General features: G+C 47.6%; 1 protein-coding gene across 6 annotated transcripts in view; it reads left to right on the forward strand.

Annotated features, from left to right (window-relative positions):
• The first annotated feature begins 6,171 nt into the window (after window positions 1-6,171).
• Hipk2 (homeodomain interacting protein kinase 2) overlaps window positions 6,172-17,770 on the forward strand; it is a 190,508-nt gene continuing 178,909 nt past the window's right edge. For 5 of the 6 annotated variants that reach the window (XM_027391501.2, XM_027391502.2, XM_027391503.2 and 2 more), the window contains exon 1: window positions 6,172-6,411. In XM_027391501.2, the coding sequence (XP_027247302.1) occupies window positions 6,368-6,411 (44 nt within the window). In that variant the 5' untranslated portion in view covers window positions 6,172-6,367. Of the gene's footprint in view, window positions 6,412-16,211; window positions 16,234-17,770 lie in introns of those variants that run through there. The other variant, XM_027391505.1, reaches the window with a different exon arrangement.

Genomic DNA, 17,770 nt, shown 5'->3' on the forward strand with positions numbered 1-17,770 from the left:
TATAAACTCGATACACATTGACGCTCAGGCCCTCTGACTCATCCCTGAGTCAGGTTTGGCTTGATTTAACAGGACCTGCTGGCCTTGTCAACCACTTGCCTTAGCCCCCTCCTCTTGCTATGTCCTTCCAGACTTGTCTGTGCCCTCTGTCTGCCTAGTTTACTCAAGTTCAGCCTGAGCTACATGTAGGCCAGGAGATCCTGCCTGCCTACCCATTATCGCAGGAGGTCCTCTGCAGGGCCTGATTGCCTCTCGGAACTACTTCTCAGGGACAAATCAACCCACTCTGCTGTTCCTGCCATCCCCAGCAAAACTGCCCTGCCTTCCCCGAATTTTCATGGCAGCGTCCCTCTCACGAAGTGGTGGATTCCATTTTGCAGTATTGTTAACTCCTTTCAGCTGAGTGCTCCTGGGCATCACCTGGCCTTACCCCCCCCCCCACCACCAAGGTGTCTGATTGTTTTTCTTCAGAAGCAGAAAAATGAATGATGTTTTCCTGTCATCCTGGCCTTGTCCATGCAAGTCCTCTAAGGCTGCATGCGTGTCTGTTTAACAGTCATGTCCGCTTTGCCCTGCCGAGTCTCTTGTCTGGTCTACCCTTTGCCCTTAAAGCTATAGCTGCTATCATTCTTCATTTGAATGCACTATCTACTCTTTCAAAATCCCCTGTGGGTGTGATATTTGTCAGGGAACTGTCATTATTAAATATCACTCTCTGACAAAGAGATCACTGAAACCAAGCTAAAGTTAAAAGTGGAAATACAAATGGATTTCTTAAGAATAGCTAAGAAAAAAAACCTAATAAGACAATAGTAAAAAAGAAACCCCAAATTGGCTATATTATAGTTTGTTAGAATCAAAAGAGAAAAGAGGAGTAGGCGAAATAAAGAATGTGTGAAAAAATAGAAAGGAAAAGAGACAGGCGCGATTCGAGAAAGAAGACAGAGGAAAGTAAGACCGGGAGATCTGATCCATGAGTCTCTGTGTGAGTGTGGCCCGTATGTATGCATAGAGGCCAGAGGACAACCTCTGGAGTCATTCTTCAGAAGTTTCTACCTTACCTTAATTCTTTCTTCTTTCTTTCTTTCTTTCTTTCTTTCTTTCTTTCTTTTGTTCCTCCCTCCCTTCTTTCCATCATTGTTTGCTTGCTTTCTGAGATGGTTCTCTTAGGGAATGGAACTCACAAAGTAGACAAGTTTGTTGGCCTGTGAGCCCCAGGGATCCGCCTGACTGGATTACAAATGAGTGTTACCACAACCAACTCCTCTTTATTTGTGGGTCCTAGGGATCTAACTCAGGTCCTCATGCTTGCAAGGCAAGCACTTTACCAAAGAAGCTATCTCCCTTGCTCTCAGAGGTGATTTTGGGAGTGAGAACTTGAGGGCGTGACCTGCTTCCTCTAGGTATGTTTTTAATAATCGGACCACAGACTCAGATTCGGAAATAAGAAGCTGTCAGGAAAACAGGAATCATAACACCAAGTCAAACTTCCATAGACACCCGGCTCCAAACACTTTGGGTGGGAGTAACAAGACTCACACCCCTAAAATATGTACCCTAAAACCCACTATCCCTATCTGGTGGCCTTGAAGATACTTCGATGTATGCTTTCACAACTGTAGGCACAAATACAGAAAGAGACCCCTTGTTAGCTGTCATGTAAACAAAAGGACACTGAAACGGGGCCCATGCTGGTTCACATTTACTGTCTCCTGAGTGAGCTGGGGCTTGTTCCAATTTGTAGAGAGGTGAATTAAGAAGCGGTAGCTGGGGGCTGGAGAAATAGCTCTGTGCTTAAGAACATTGGCTGCTCTTGCAGAGGAACCAGGTTCAGTTCCCAGCTTCCACATGGTGGCTCACAGTCATCGGTAACTCCAGTCCCAGGCTCCTAACCCTGCCTTAGTTAGGGCTACTATTGCTGTTATGAAACATCATGACCAAAGGCAACTTGGGGAGGAAAGAGTATATTTCACTCAGTTCCATACAACAGGTCATCAAAAGCAGAGAACTCAAGCAGGGCAGAAACCTGGAGGCAGAGCTGATGCAGAGGCCATGGAGGGGTGCCGCTCACTGACTTGCTCCCCATCGCTTGCTCAGCCTGCTTTCTTATAGAACCCAAGACCACTGCCTCAGGGTGCCACTACCCACAATGAGCTGGGCCCTGCCCTGCAATCACTAGTTAAAAAAATGTCCTACAGGATAGCTTACAGCCTGATCTTATGGAGACATTTTCTAAATTGTGGTTCCCTCCCCTCCGATGACTCTTTCTTCTGACATCCTCAGGCATCAGACATGGATGACATATACACACATACACAAAAGGAAAGTGCTCATACACATAAAACAAAATCAATACTTCTTTTTTAAAAGACGTATTTGGCACAAATGATTGCAGACTCCTTGCTGGTTTCCTTCCATCATCATCATCATCATCATCATTATTATTTTCTCTTCCAAACATTTTGAAGTTGTTTTGCATTTTGGCCACCCGGAGTTCTATGAAGTATAACACTTATTAAATGAGTTAATAGTTACAAACTTCCCAGAACACAGAGACCAAGGTGTTTATGGAGTGAATCCCTACATGTCTTTCTGTCCTCTCACGGGTGCTCCCATTGCAACTCATCCTGCAGGTACAGAGGCTCTTTTCTCTGTGGAGTTCATGTCCTTCTGCCTGGCTGTCCACTGTCTCTCTGACCTCTGATCTACAGGCAGTTCTTTGCCCTCTTCCCACTGATTAGACCCTGGCACTCTTCAGCCATCATCTCAGGCCATCCCTCCTGCCCTCATGCCTTCCCACAGTGGCACTTCACAGTTAGCTAATGCTTGGCGCCTACTTGACTGCAGTCACTACAGGGAAAGGAGATAATTAGCTCTCCTCAGCCCAGCAGTTTGTAGAAGAAAAAATGAAGTTCATTTCAATAACAGTTTTTCTTCTTCTCCTATTTGATACCAAAGAATGCTAGTTCAACTGAATTTTTCAGCTGAAATTTTGCATCTATAGAGACAGCTATGGTCACAGTGGCCTAAAAAGGAGGTGGGTATCTTACCTGTATGGCTCCCTCATGTTCCTTTTCCATGAGGGTTTCTTTGCCCACTGTGTCTGCTTTCCCCTGGGAAGGAACAGCAAGATGTTTTCACCCAATACAAGTCACTTTCACTTTAGTGTGTGTGTGTGTGTGTGTGTGTGTGTGTGTGTGTGTGTGTTTGGGAGATGTTCCAGAGAATAAGACTACCCAGATTATCTGCTGCTCACCAGCTTCTCAGATAGAGTTAGAGACCATTACTAATCAAGAACAAGTGCTGAGCTAAGGGTTATCCAAGCAAACATGCTGCAGAGCTGGCCCCAAGGAGCTGCCAGTGCAGGTGTGGGGCAGGGTATTCACACAAAAAAGGAGAGCCAGCCCAAGGAAAGGAGAGATAAAAATCAGCGGGGCTGGTCACCGGGAGGTGTTCTGAATAGTAATAACTACCTCTTATTGAACCCCTACGGTGCATCAGCCCTTTAACAAATTCTCTGGAATCCAACCTCAGAAGCTGTGGTGAGAACTATATGAACTTTTTTTTTTTTTTTTTTTTTTGTAAATCAAGTTCCTAAGGGTTGTGCTGACACTGGTGAGGACAACATAAGTTGTCACTATCACCCACTGCCTAGGGATAAGATGATAAACAAGACTTGTATGGTTTCTGCCTTCATTGAGCTTACGGACAGAAATACACTCCCCAAAATGGTAGCCACTAGCTGCCACGTGTCTATTAAATTAATGTTTAGTTCCTCAGTCACACTAGCTTCATTTCATCATGTGTTCCATGGCCACAAGTGGATAGAGACCACCAACCCTGCTGAAAGCTCTGTTGACCAGCATGGAAAGAGGCAGAGGAAGCAGTAAGTAACATGTATCGATGCGGTGGGGGGGGGGGCAGAGACGGATGGGTGCCGGGGAACATGATATTACTACTACTATTCTTATTATAATCAAGATGTAGAAGCCAAGACTAAGTGAGGTCACACAATGAGACCAAGTTCACACACCCACCAAATGGGAGAACTGGGATTTGAACCCTGGCTTGTCCTTTTCACAAGCTGTTTGGGTTGTTTTATGAAGGGAGTGAATCAACCCACAGGTAGAAATTACTTAAAGAGGGAAGGCACCACTGGTGGGAAAGTGAAATTTTGGGCAAAGACGTAGATGAGCAAGGCTGGCAGAGGACCACGGGTAAACCAGTCTGGCTGGAGAGGCCGAGATTTGCTGAAATCATGTCCCAGGAGAGGTAAGTTGGAACCTGCCTGTCTTGACTAAAAGCCAAGGAACTAAGAAACTTAGCGCTACACGGGGTTGAGGCTGTATGGGATGTAAGCGGGAGCGTGGAGTGCCCAGAACCTTGCACTCGGAGAAAGCAGCAGTGCTTAGGCACAACTGGCCAAGAGCAAAGCTAGGGAGAGCAGCTAAGGATTACAAGGAGACAGAGAGCAATGAAGGCCTGAAGAAAGATCAGCACGGGGGCCTGCAGGTCTAAGGTTAAGGTTCAATACTTTGTATCACTGGCCAATTTCCTTGATTATCGAGGGTTTCTTTTCTGCAACTACAGGGCAGGCCCAGATGATCTCTGAGGATCCCCTTACAGTAGTTTAGGGGGTCTACAAATGTAAATGACTTTGGGGTTAGGGAAGCACTAGTTTATGTAGTGTCCAATACTGAGGCGGAGAAGATGGCCGTCAAGGACCATCCCAAGACGAAGAGAAACGTATTTTCCAGTAACAAAACAAGCTAAGTGTGTGCAGGAGCTGGCTTGTCTTTTATTCTGGGAGGATGATGAGCACGGGATACAGAGGAGGGAAGGAGAGTGAGAAAAAAATGGGCTTAAAAATAAAACAATGGGCTTGTTTTTAAAGAAAGTTGTAGAGTTGGAGGCCGTCGTTTTACATCCCCACCCCTCAAGACAGCTTTTAAACTGTTTTGACCTGTGATCCGCAGATGGGGATTAATATAGTTTACATCAGGTGTCCAGTATTTATTCGTGAAAACAAAGGGTTTAAGGTACAACAGTTGACCTTCCTAAGGGCAATGAGCTTTAGTGTTTTTGTTGTTGTTGGATTCTGGTAATATTTTGTTGGATTTTTCAAAAACACTAAATTTGTTTTGTGGTGTATTCATGTGTCGGGACTCAACAAGTTTTCCTAAGTTGGAGGCGATGGCAGGGCAGGACTCCGAGGCTGGGAGAGTTTAAACAACGTCTCGTTCGCTCGGATCGATCCGAGCGGCGCGCAGGAAAAAAGCCAAACCCTGGAACCGCTAGGTGGGACCCTGCCACCCGGATGCTGGAGGAGAGGGGGTCAGGCGTCCACCCCGACGCTGCCTGTCCCCGGGCAGCCTCCGGAGAGAAAGGACTGTGTGCCCATTCCCTCCATTCATCCCCCGGCGTGTCAGCGAGCCCCGAGCCCCGAGCCCGCACGCGCTGGGACCAGGACACTTTTCCCCGGCAGTGGGACCGTGCTCGGGGGCAGCGGATCGCGCTCCCCGGCCTGGCTCGCCCGGCCCGGCTCGCCCGGCGCGCGCCACCCCCCCCCGCGCGCGCGCACTGCCCCGCAAAAGCACGCGCACACAAAGTTGTGGCCGCCTCCGCCGCGCAGCTCCGGTCGGCGGCGGCGGCGGTCAGCGCACCGCGCTCTCGCCCGGCCCGGCCCGGCTCGCACGTCCGGCCTCTCGGCTCCCCTCGGGCCGCGCTCGGCCCCCGCCGCCGCCCGGCTCCGTCCTTCGGCTCGGCCTTCCCCGCCTTCCTCGCATCCGTGCCATCGGCGCTCGATTGCGCGCGGACTCCCTGGGGCTCTTCCCGGCTCGCTCGCGCTCGCCCGCTCGCCCGCCTGCCCGCCGGGCCCGCCCGCTCGTCCGGCCCGCCCGCCCGCTCGCGCCCGGCCGCGCCGCCCCGCCCCCGCCCCCTCCCCCGGCTCCTCACGGGCAAACTTTTGCCGGCGCCCCCGCCTCACAGCCATGCGGAGCTGAGCTCCGGCCCGGGCCTGGCCGCCGCAGCCCGCCCGGCTCCCGCGCCTCGCCGGGAACCCGCCCCGGCCTCGGCCCGGAAGCCTTAGCCGCCCCGGGCCGGGCGAGCCCCCCGCGCAGGGCCCGGGCCGCGGCCACCGGCGGCGCGGCGGCGGTGGTGGTGGTTGGTGGGCGGCGGCCGGCGACGCGCTCGGCCCGCTCGCCCGCTCGCCCGGCCCCCTCCCCCGGCGCCGGCCAAGTGAGGCGGTGATGCGGGCGCTGGCGGCCTGGGCTGCGCCGAGAGCGGAGGAAACACAGGCTCAAGATGGCAGATTCCCACTGAGGCTGAGGGGGCCGAGCTCGCGCGCCGCGTTCCCTGCTCCGTTGCCATGAGCCGCGGACACCCCGGCCCCGATGGCCCCCGTGTACGAAGGTAAGCGGCGTCCGGCCCGCGCACCCCGGGGCCCCCGGCTTGCCCGCTCGCTCGCTCGCTCGCTCGCCCTGCCGGCCAGCCCGCCGCGGCCCCCGCAGCTTTGTTCTGCCCGCGGCCCCTCGCCCCGCAGGCAGCCCCGGGCCCCGGCCGCGGGCGCTCGTGACCCTCCCCGGTGCCCCGATCCCGGGCCCAGACGGTGCCGGAGCCGGCCTGGAGCGGGAGCTGCTGCCCGGGGCGGGGAAGGCGGCCGGGGGGTGTGTGCCGGGTGGGCTGCTGCCCAAAGAAAGCGATGGGGGCGGCGTACGGGGCGAGCCGGATCGCGACTGCTCTGTTTACCCGCGGTGGACCGAGGGGATGCGAGCCTCCCACCACCTTTATCTAAATGGTCTCCTTCCTGCTCGCCCGTCCTCTCCGCTCCCACCCCGCGCGCTCCTTTATTCTTCCCGAGCCTCCGATATTTTTTGGGGGGTGGTGGCGGCTGCGGCGGCGGCGGCTGTGGAATCCAATTATAAGGGGCCAAGCGGCGAGAGAGGGTAGAGATGAAAAGTCCATTTCAGACCCAGGCAGAACAATGAAATAGGCTTAAAATCTCCCCGCAGTCGGCGTGCGGGAGGCAGAGTGTAGTTTGGCTCGGGCTTGGGGGGCGGAGGAAGGGCTCTGGCTCGGCCCTGGCTGCATCTGGGCGCCGTGCACCTTCACCTGGCGCTGGCTGCTCTCCCCGGTCTGACTGCCTTCATGAGAAAGGGAAGGTAAGGCTGCCTCGCAAAGCACTCTTTCGGTTCTCTTCAGTCAGTTCCGTCAGCTTGCAGCGAGGAAAAAAAAAAAAAAAAATCAACCCCGAATCAACTAAGTTTTTACACTTCTGTGTGTTTTTGTGTGCTTGAAGTACGGGGGCTTTTTTTTTTCTTTTTCAACCAAAGTGTGCCCGATTTTTTTTTCCAGTTATTTTCATCGTGAAAATGTGTCTCTCGTGAAATCATTGAAATAACAGCCCTTTTACATACTTTTAGCGTGGGTCCATCTGGCTTTCTTTCGGTTTTGTTCAGATAATTCTGTGGATGAAATCGCAAATGAGACGGAAACGGGTTTGCCAGGAACCAAGAGGAGGGGCGAGGGGAGATTGTAATCCTACGAAGCTGGGGAACTCTTGGGGCCCCAGCGAAACAGGGATCTCATTAATAGTTTTATCTCTGTTAGGAGAGGCTGGTTTAAAAAAATAAAACTTATCTGAAAAGAAAATCTGTTATTAGTTCCAGGGCTCCTAATGAATTAGGTTTCTGCACGGAATAAAGTTACCAGTCCGGCTCTGAATAATGAGGCTGTAAATAACCTATGGACTGTAAATATTTTTTTCCAGAGTCTCTGAGAAACAAAGGGGCTGTTTAGAAAGCAACAGAGAAATGTTATTCCAGGGGCTTTCCTCTTTGATTCTGAAGAACACAAGGTCCATTTAACCGTTCCACAAAACAAAACAAAATTTCAGATCACTCCACCACATAGAATGGGAACGAGCCAGTGGGCATGTGAACACGTAGGAGAGACCATGTCGGGCATTCATTGTTCATCTGTTCTAGGGGAGGGGGTTGCAGTCAAAGCTCCCACTGTCTAGAGTGTTAAAATGAAACAGTTTTCTCTTTATTAAGTACCTCCTTGAGACTCCCTCTGCTGGACACTCGGGGTGAGCATTTTAGAAGGAACTTGGCGTTGAATCCACAACTGTAAAAGAGGGCTGCTTTTCCTCTTCCAGGGGGCTGGCTAGGTGGGTTGAGGTGTATTTTGTCAACTTTGTACAAAGTCCTTGGGGACTGCATTTATCATGTTGATTTCATTCGAATCCATGAGGAATGTAGGCTACCCCCCCCCCCCCGGGGGCTAAGTAAGGCCTAGTATGGTTGGTTCTTTCAGTGATATGGCAGATAAAGAATTACAGGTGCGTAAGGCATTACAGTGTAGGACTGTAGATCTCAAGGGTCTCGGCTCATAGTTTTATTTTCCAACCCTTCTCTATCCCAGGCAACCTAATTTGTCACCTTTTTCAACCCTGGGCTTTCTTGAATCTTGTCTGTGGGTTCTCTGAACTGTTCTTTTGTTTGTAGCTTCTATGGGATCATCTCTGTACATCTTCATAATTATCTTCCTAGTCTTGCTGAGCACTGCTTCTCTACCAGCCCAGAATCACCTAGCCCAAAGCTCAGGCCTGGTCTTTCTCAGAGTGACTGTTAGGCCTGCTGTGAGACAGATGAATGACCTCCATAGTCAAGGACTATGCTATGAGGACCTACATTAACTCACAGTGTGTGTGCCCAAGACGACAGTGACCTCTCCCTTGACCCGAAGTGACAATCTGTGGATTTAGTGAACCTGATTTTTACTATTATCTCAACCAGAACCCAGCCCCCCCCCCCCCCCGTGTGTGTGTGTGTGTGTGTGTGTGTGTGTGTGTGTGTGTGTATGTGTGTGTGTGTGTGTGTGTGTGTGTGTTGTCTTAAATGAGCAGGGCTTTTCCTGCAGACTTCTCCAAGAAAAGGGATTTCCTCCTAATAATCCACAAGATCCTTCTCAGAAGTCTAATGACACATGAGACTTTCTAGCTGGAATTTCTCAAATGGAGTGTGATTGGAATACTGAGTGAAGACTGGAATGTAGAAATTTAGACAGGCATGCTGCTTTTGAAACAAAGCATATTTGATAATACAAATGGGTAAGTGGCAAAGTCTTCTAGGACTTTCTTAAAGAATAGGTTTATAAATAGCATGTTAGTTTTCAGTGACTTGATACTGATCAAGTTAAATTTCTTGTAAAAAAAAAAGGGGGGGGTATTTTCTTTACAAGGTTAAACATTTGCCTTGTGATTATTTCTCCATCAACTTGCTTACCAAGGCCTTTTTAGTATGCAGTGCAAAGGTCAACCCCAGGGGTCCGTATCTCTATGGGTTCCCAATTAGAGGGATCTAAATTCCAAGCTAACTATGTCTTACCTGAGATGTGGTTTGTAGATGAGAGTGGAGGAAACCAAAGAAGTTTTCATATTCAGGCTTATTGTAAACACTGGCATGCTGAAATCCCTCATCAGATGGACCCGAAGACACCTGGCCACCAAGCTGAATCATCTTCCCTCAAAAGAATTTTGTGATGTGTCTTTGTCTGTGTTTGTTAGTTAGTAGTGTAACTTTTGTTTTCCTTGTTATTACATTTGAATAGCGAAGCAAGATATTAGTTTTATTCTTGATACTGGACAGGATGGCAGAACACTCAAATCAGAGAAATTGGAGTTTGTATCCAGCTTATGACCTTGACATCTTACATTTTAGAACTTTTAGCCTTTATTGGATTGTGTGAGGATGCCATTAGAACTTAGTATTTAGTAGAGTTCCTGCCTAGAGTAGGCATTTTCTCAGTATGTGTTTAATCTCCCAGTCTTCTGAGTTGCCTACAGGCATGACAACCCCAGGGAAAGTGTAACCCACAATACCCCCCCCTTTGTAGCCATGGAAGAAAGCACCTTTTTTTCCTCCTCTATGACCTTTCCAGAGTCTCTATTCCCATCTTCCCATCGAGCTTCCACTGGCTCAGATGGAGAATGTCTCTTCCATAGCAGCTCTCTTGTGCTAGGTTACACATGTGCAAACAGATCCTAAGACAGACTGTGAGGGGCTGCAGCTGTGCCCCTGGACTTTGCCCTAACCGAGGACCCACTCCTATACAAGGTGGTGGCTGGAGTCCCCAACAGTTGCTTACTGGTTCTTCTTAGAGGAGAGGCTCTTACCCAGCCTCTTACCCAGGGTCTGCCTCACTAGGCATTAAACATGAATTTCTTACCAAAGAAATTTGGGGGCTTTATGCAAATTATAGCTGCTTATATTCTTCATATTTTACGTTTCATGCTCCTTCCTTTCTTCCTTTCTCCCATAGAGATCAGTCTTGAAGGTCTACCCTTTGAGGTTTGCCCGGAACAAAGTAGTGATGATCAGAGGGTAGGACATTTGTGCATCTTTTATTGTTCTCTGAATGCATGCCTTGCCAGTGCACTCTGGTAGCCTTAGTATGACGATTCAACTGCTTGCGGTTGCAGTCAAAGGCTGGATTCAGAATAATGCTAGCAGACTTTGTGTAACCACTAATAGAGTGTGAACTTGAAAGACCCAAGCTCATAATAGCTCCATTTCATGCAACAATACCTTGTTGAAGGAGGGGAGAAAAAAAAAAAAACCCAGAAAATTGAAAACCCAGAGTACAGGAAGATCTTTATTTTTTCTTTAAAAGAAACTGAGAGTCTTGGGGTTGGCGATGGTGATTATGACTTAGACTGTGATTTGGGCCATGTACTTTGTGCACTCTCTGCATGCTCAACTCCAGGTTTGTTCCCTCATTCTGCAGAGCAGGGCGCATCTTTCATGCATCCACTGAGCAAACATTTACAAAGGCTCTGCTGTGTCCTGGGCCTTGTGGCAGGTTCTGTGTTTGGAGAAATGACAAAGACTTGACCTCTGACCTCTGGGAGTTCAGGAATAGAGGAAGTGAAAGTCAAAATATTTAAACGTGCACAGACTCACTGGGAAGTGTGTCTGACCCAGATGCAATGGCTGTTCGTTTGTTTGCTTTTTTGTTTGTGTGTGACAGTTCTTACATACTTTTGTTTTCTTATGGTGTAAAGGGAAGACCCCCCAACTTCCCTTTTATGTTGAAATGTTTTCTTTAGTTGAACTAAAAGAATTATGTATGAATTTCAAAGCTTCTCATTACGTATTTCCTTAGACATTTCTTAAATATTAGCATCTCTTTTGCACAGGATGCTGTTTTCATCTTCATTATTTAACTTTTATCCTGTATCCTCATGAACACAAATACAGTTCTCACGAGCACATTCTGCTGGAGTACTTTTTGTTTTCTACATTTAGAGTTGAAGGCTGTGTTGTGCCCCATCCATGTGCGCCTGTTGGAGAATTCATTCCTGGCTTCGATGTCTCACTTGTATTCCAGATAGTCATGTGGTGGGTGCTCACTGGCAGGCAGAGATGGAATAGTCAGTCACACAGCAGCTTTGGGCACTTATTTCCCAGGAGTAGATCTTTCTGGGAAAAGCCTGGCTGTACCCTTACCTGGGGGAACCTAGAGCCCTGGAGCAGGAGCCTCTGAGAAATGATAGCTGTCTCCCTGCCTTCAGCAGAGTCACCTGGGTTAGGGGGAGGGCTGTGCCCTGTCTGATCATGTAGTAGATGGCATTCTTTCAATTCCCCTATGGCCACTGAAGAAAAAACCTTTCTCTCTGTGTGTGTCTGTCTGTCTTCTCTTCCTCTTCCTCCTCCTTCTCCTCTATGACCTTTCCAGAGTCTCTATTCCCATCTTCCCATCGAGCTTCCGCTGGTTCAGGTGGAGAATGTCTCTTCCATAGCAGCTCTCTTGTGCTAGGTTACACGTGTGCAAACAGATCCTAAGACAGACTGTGAGGGGCTGCAGCTGTGCCCCTGGGAAGGCATCCCCAGGGATGAAAGGTGTTCTTTGCCCTTACCGAGGACCCACTCTCTGACTTGAAATGTTTCCCTCACTGGTAGCTGTTACTTAGGAAAGCAAGCAACTCCTTCATTATCCAGTGCTAATATTCCATGGATCTGATGGTCCGGAGATCCCTGGGCCTGCTAGAAATCTCATCTGCTTTAATCAGACTTGTTTTCTTTTAGTTTTCCTCGAAAGCCTTTCATAGACTTGAAGATAATAACTGTACTCTTTACTTTTTCCACAGAACTTGTTTTTGTCTCAGAAACATCTCCTTTCTCTGTTGTGAACTCTCTAGTTTCTCTCCATTAAGAACAATAGTGATAATCAAATCTGAATGCAATTCTTTAATAAGATTCTTATTAGTATGAGATATGCTAGAAAAGGGACTTTAGGGTTCTTACTTTCTGGGGAACTCCTGGAGGACAAGCACCTTTTTGTCCTCCCATTGTAGTTGTACAATTCCTTAACCCTAGTAGGAACTTTGTAAACATCTGTGACGTTGACTGTTCTTTCTAATGCCATCTAAACAATACTTTATTGCAGACCAGGATCCATGACTTGCACTATAATACTCACTTGGGTCTTGAGTCTTTTTCTTTTTGAGATAGGGTCTCACTATATAGCCCTGACTGGCCTGGAACTCAACAAGTAGATCAGGTTAGCTTGAAATTCACAGAGATCCACTTGCCTTCCAGAGCACTGGAATTAAAGGTATGTATGTACCACCATGCCACGCCCCCCCCCCAAATATTTCTTATACTCATGTCTGAAATCCTCACCCCCAGCCAAGCTGTCACCTGCTGGTCGGCTATGCACACCTCTTTGAATTTCACTTGCCTACTTCCAGCTCTTAGGGTTTTTCTTAACTATCTGCTGCAGAACAGACAGAAAGCAGAGCACATAAAGTATCACTAACTTGAACTGTCCTTGACTGAAGAAAAGAGTGCACAATGCCTTTAAAATTCAGTGTAATATTAGTTCACCCAGGTTAGAAAGGGCAGTTTGTCAGATTCTGTATAGATTCTGAGTCAGCAAAAGCCATACCTGTTTTACCAGTCAGTGAGCCAGGTGTTTATGAGAGTGGTTACAAGGCCAGCTTCCAAAGAGCAACCTCTCTCTTGACAGGCTAGGGCCAGTAGAAAGGACAAAAATACAATGGACAGTCTCATGCCACTGGATCATTTTCAGGTGGATGACTTTGCTCTTAAAAAGGCAAGTTAGGAAAATCATTACCAAGAAAAAAAGTTAGCAAACCCTTCACAACTGAAAATTAGTTTTGTGGTATCACTTATTTGTAAACACGATACCAAACAGATTTGTAGTGATTTAGGTAGTATTCTGTTTTAACAGTTCTTGTCTAACTACTTTTGCTATAGTACATTCTGATCAATTAAGTGTCATGCTTAAAGAGAATTAAGAGTGATTGACTCTTTTGTGTGTGCTAATGTGTAGACATTATAAAAACCTCTGTCACAGAAAGAATGCCATCTAATACATAATAGAACAAGGGCCCCCCACTCCCCTGGTGGTTCTGTCCATCTGCAGTGAGAAAACACCGAGAAGCATTTCATAATGAGGGATGAAAAGAGCCCTTCTTTACACAGTTACACATCACATCCAATCTTGATTTAAAGGCTTATTTTTGAAAATTGGGCATTTCCCTTCATACAATATTTCCTTTCTCAATCTGTGAATTATTCTTCATTATAACTGACTTCCAAGGGTTTGTCAAAATCCATCATGCCAGTCCTGTGTAGAACTTTGGCATCATCCCATTAAAGAAGTCCATGTCTTGTGGTGTCTTTGTACCTGCAGCCTGTAAAAATCACATGACAAAGATTTGGAAAACAGTTGCTACTTGTGCAAGTGCCCCCCCCCCCCCAAAGAGCTTACAGCTCTGACAGAAACCAGATTGTAAATTCTTGGGATTCTACAGAAAGACAGGGAGTTTACCCTCCACATTCTGTGTACCTGTATCCAGTCATTAAAATCCACACTGAGAGCAGGAACTTCAGATGGGACGGAAGTTTCAGAGAATCCTGTGACCGGGAAAGAGTGAGAGGGCACAGAAGAATGCACCCATGTAGTCAGCGTCAGTCTGGATCATTTGCATCTGCAGCCACAGCCTGGAATGATCACTGTTACTCATTAAGTTAGACCTGCACCATAAGGAAAAGATTAATCGATATTCATTATGTTCTGCTTACCGAGATGGGGAGGCTTTCTAATGTATTACAGAAATGAAAATGGCCAAAATAAAGTTTCATTTGATTATACCATGACTTACTCTGAAAAGGATTTACGACCACATAAAGGGTTAAGTTTCTGGTAGAGAGGAAAATTAATTTATGTAGATCAATTTTGTGGATCAGCCTATTTCAAGGGAAGTTGGGTAAATGAAGTAGTCCTTTATAAAGACAACAGAAACAGCCAAAGCTCTTGTGCTGGCTTAACAAGGTGAATGAGCAGAGTGTATAATGGGATTCATTTGCAAAGTAATTTTTGCTTGGCTGGAGTGGTAAGCACAAAATAGACTAGCAGATGAGGACAGTAAGTGTTTTGGATCAGTTGTCAAAGGTTTAAAAGGGGTTCCAATTCAAGAAACATTTTATGGTGTGGCAAAGGGGACTGGTATCAAAATGATACTTGAACCAGGCCTGGATGTAATAGGAGGAGGGAGGGAACTTGGGAGATGGAGCTTGCCAGGGGGCTGGGCCCTGTGGAAGAAGGTGTGAGTACTCTGGAGTTGGGCTGGTGTCTGGATTACCTAGGAGTGCATTCAGAGAGAGTATCTGTCTGTGGTGTCCTGCCCAGAGGTGCAAGAAGTTTTTGTTCTATTTTTGCTTCCTTCCTATACCTCTGGCAGGGATCTAAGATCAGGGAGACTAGCCGGTTTGGGCAAAACATTTTTTCTATTCTTTTAAGAATCTCGTATTTTTGTAGGCTCCTTACATTGTCGAGGACCTTCTTGGACCATAGCACAACTTGGTAGGGCCTTTGTGAGTTAGTGTTCCACCTCTGGTACATGAGGATCCTAAAGTCCAGATCAATGAAGAGGCTGCAGATGCTTACTGGGGGTGGGGGGTAGGGGTGGGATGGAGTTAAGGCAGTGTGCAGAGAAGCTACAACAGCCTAGAATGCTGAGAACAGCTTCATTGGACTGTACTGCTAGGCATAGCTTCAGTGTCTAGGTTCCTAGGGTTCATAGAGCCACACTCTGTTGTCCCCAGGCTATGGGGGAGCTACTGACTTGTGGTCTCCTGGGGTGCTGGGAAGCCTGCAATGGTACACAGAGGCCAGCAACTAAAGGGTGTGTGTTCCTTTCCCCTAGGAGAAAGAGGCCACAGTGTCCTCAGCTCTAACATTTTCAGTTTTCTGTTAGGAACTCATTCCTTATGTTTCCCTGAACAAGTTTGCAGCTTGTCGCTGTGAGCTACTTATTAACAACAGAAAATCATGGGCAAAGGACCCTCAAAGCATGCTTACGCCATTAAGCAGCCTTTAAAACAATTTTGCCTTCCTAAGGTTCAGTTTTGAGTCATTCTTGCCCTTTGACATGACCACAAACTTGAGACTTGCCACTGCTTTCAGTAACAACATGACCCCATATGGGATTCTGTGAATACACTTGCACTGGTGTTGGTTTTGACCTGGTTTGGAAAAATTTCTATTCTGCTGAATGACTTGTGGACACAGACTTTCACTTTGATAAGAGCACAGACTGAAAGCAGTCTTGCTGTTACATTAACAGATCTCGGGGGCGAGAGTGCCTCACAAGGACCCTGACCCCATCTGGCTACCTATGCTCTGTCTTTCTGGTTAGTGTGTCCAAACTTCAGCCATCCTAGTTCCTCTTGGGACTTGGGGTATCCCAAGATGCCTGTCAGACCTATGAGGACACACCCACCGCCCCCGGGAAGGCTTGAGACCTGTGGACAGAGAGCCCTGAAGCCCAGGGGATGCGGGAGAAAACAGAAGCTTGGCTTGTGGATGGGCACTCCTCAGCACGGAGTGGGGTGGCTAGGCTCTCTGAGTCTTGCCTAAAGGGGGCAAGTAGGGGGCTACCTTGTGTTTTAAATACTTCAAAAATGAAGACTGTTGGAAATATTTTCTTTTTGTACAAATGACAGCTGTTGATTGTGTCACTTCCCGCTCTGCTCCTCATTTTCTCTCCTCCCTCCTCCTCTCCATCTTGTACTTGCAGTTACTTTGTGAGCACAGGAGTCAGGAAACTGACCCATGTCCTACAGCTTGCTCAGGCCGCTCCAGGAGTCAACATGTTCCTCCCACCAGTGAAACTTGATGGAAGACCTAGTCAATCTAATGGTACCTATTCTGTTGTATAAATTTTGGCCCCTGGCCCCTGGGGCCTCCCCTCCTGCTCATCCTTGACAGCATCTCTCCTCTTTACTCGAACTGCTTATTATCTACCCACAGGGCCCCTCTGCCTACCTATTCATTCTTCTGACTCTCTGCATCTTGGGCATGTTTGTGCCTAGTTATCCCAGTAGGTGGGAGGGTCTAAGGAATGTCATAGAACTCTCTGAAGTATATCTGTGTGGGGCACTATTTTGGAGGACCATCAGTCACCTAGAGGGCTTGTTAAAACATGTGATCCTGCCCCTAGAGTTTCTAATTTGTGAAGTCTGTGGTAGGCCCCAGTTAGTTGCATTTCCAGTGGAAAGTCATTGTTTTGTAGAAATGCATTCTTAATGAAGAATCAATACATTAAAATCAGATAGCTATTTTGATGAAGCTTTTCTTAGATGTGTGGGAGAGAGACCTGACATGAGTATGACAGGCAGTCCTGCTGCCTTTGTGGCTGGAGAAGCTCAGGGATGTGCAGAGGCTGCCTCTGTCCTCTCACGCCTTCCCATCTCCTCTGGCAGCCAGGTCAGCAAGTGCCTTCCACAGCCAGCTAGTGTGCAGTGGTACAGTTTGGCCCTGGGACCCTGGAACAGACTGGACAGCCATCATTCACAGTAACATATTATTATTAGCTAACATTTAAGAGCTCTGTTATTTTCTCCATTTATGGAAGGGGAAATTGAAGCTTAGCAACATTTAATAATGTATTCAAAGCCTTCTGACCAGTCATTGTAGAGCCAGAGCTTAAACCCGAGTCCACCTGACACCAGCCTGCTCTTGTCTTGACATGCATGCTGCCCTCCTTCTCACAGGGTTGTTAGAATGGCCCAGACAACACACACTAAAGATCTAGGCTCCTTCTTAGAAAGAAATAACTAAGCTGAGACCGTTGGAGCTAGATGGTAATCTTCCTAACATGAATGTTCTTCGTCACCCAAGCCAGATGAGGTGGCGATGGTAAAGCATAAAGTGTGGAGTAGCTGCCATGGGAGGTGGGGGTATGGTATGGCGCAGCCGAGCCCGAGCCGAGCCCTCTTTGAGCAAGAAGATGTGTTTTGAAAAGACTTACCAAAGGTTACCTGCTGCATTGTGAGACTTCACTACATCCCCATGGCGTTTGTGTAGGGCTGACTGGACTGTTAGTATGCTGTACAGACTGTTAGTATGCTGTATAGGATGGTGAGGCAGCCTACCCTGCAGGATAGGGTCAGTCTCAAGCAGCCATCAAGTTGTGGCTGTGTAGTGGAGAGACTTCCCAACCCTTGTTGACAATGAAGTGGGATTTGTAAATATTCTGGTTCTTTTCCAGATCTAAATGACTTTTGTTTCAGTCAAAGACTGAGTGTTTTAAAATTGTAGAAGCAGAATTATGTTGCTTTCCTTGAAAGATAAGGTGGTGGGCATAGAAGTCAGGCCTGAAAGGGAACTGTTAACCCAGTGCAAAAACAAACCATATCACTCATTTCAGTTTAGCATGACTTTTTGCTTGTTTGTT

This window comes from Cricetulus griseus (genome assembly GCF_003668045.3).
Source record: "Cricetulus griseus strain 17A/GY chromosome 1 unlocalized genomic scaffold, alternate assembly CriGri-PICRH-1.0 chr1_0, whole genome shotgun sequence".
Classification (NCBI taxonomy): domain Eukaryota; kingdom Metazoa; phylum Chordata; class Mammalia; order Rodentia; family Cricetidae; genus Cricetulus; species Cricetulus griseus.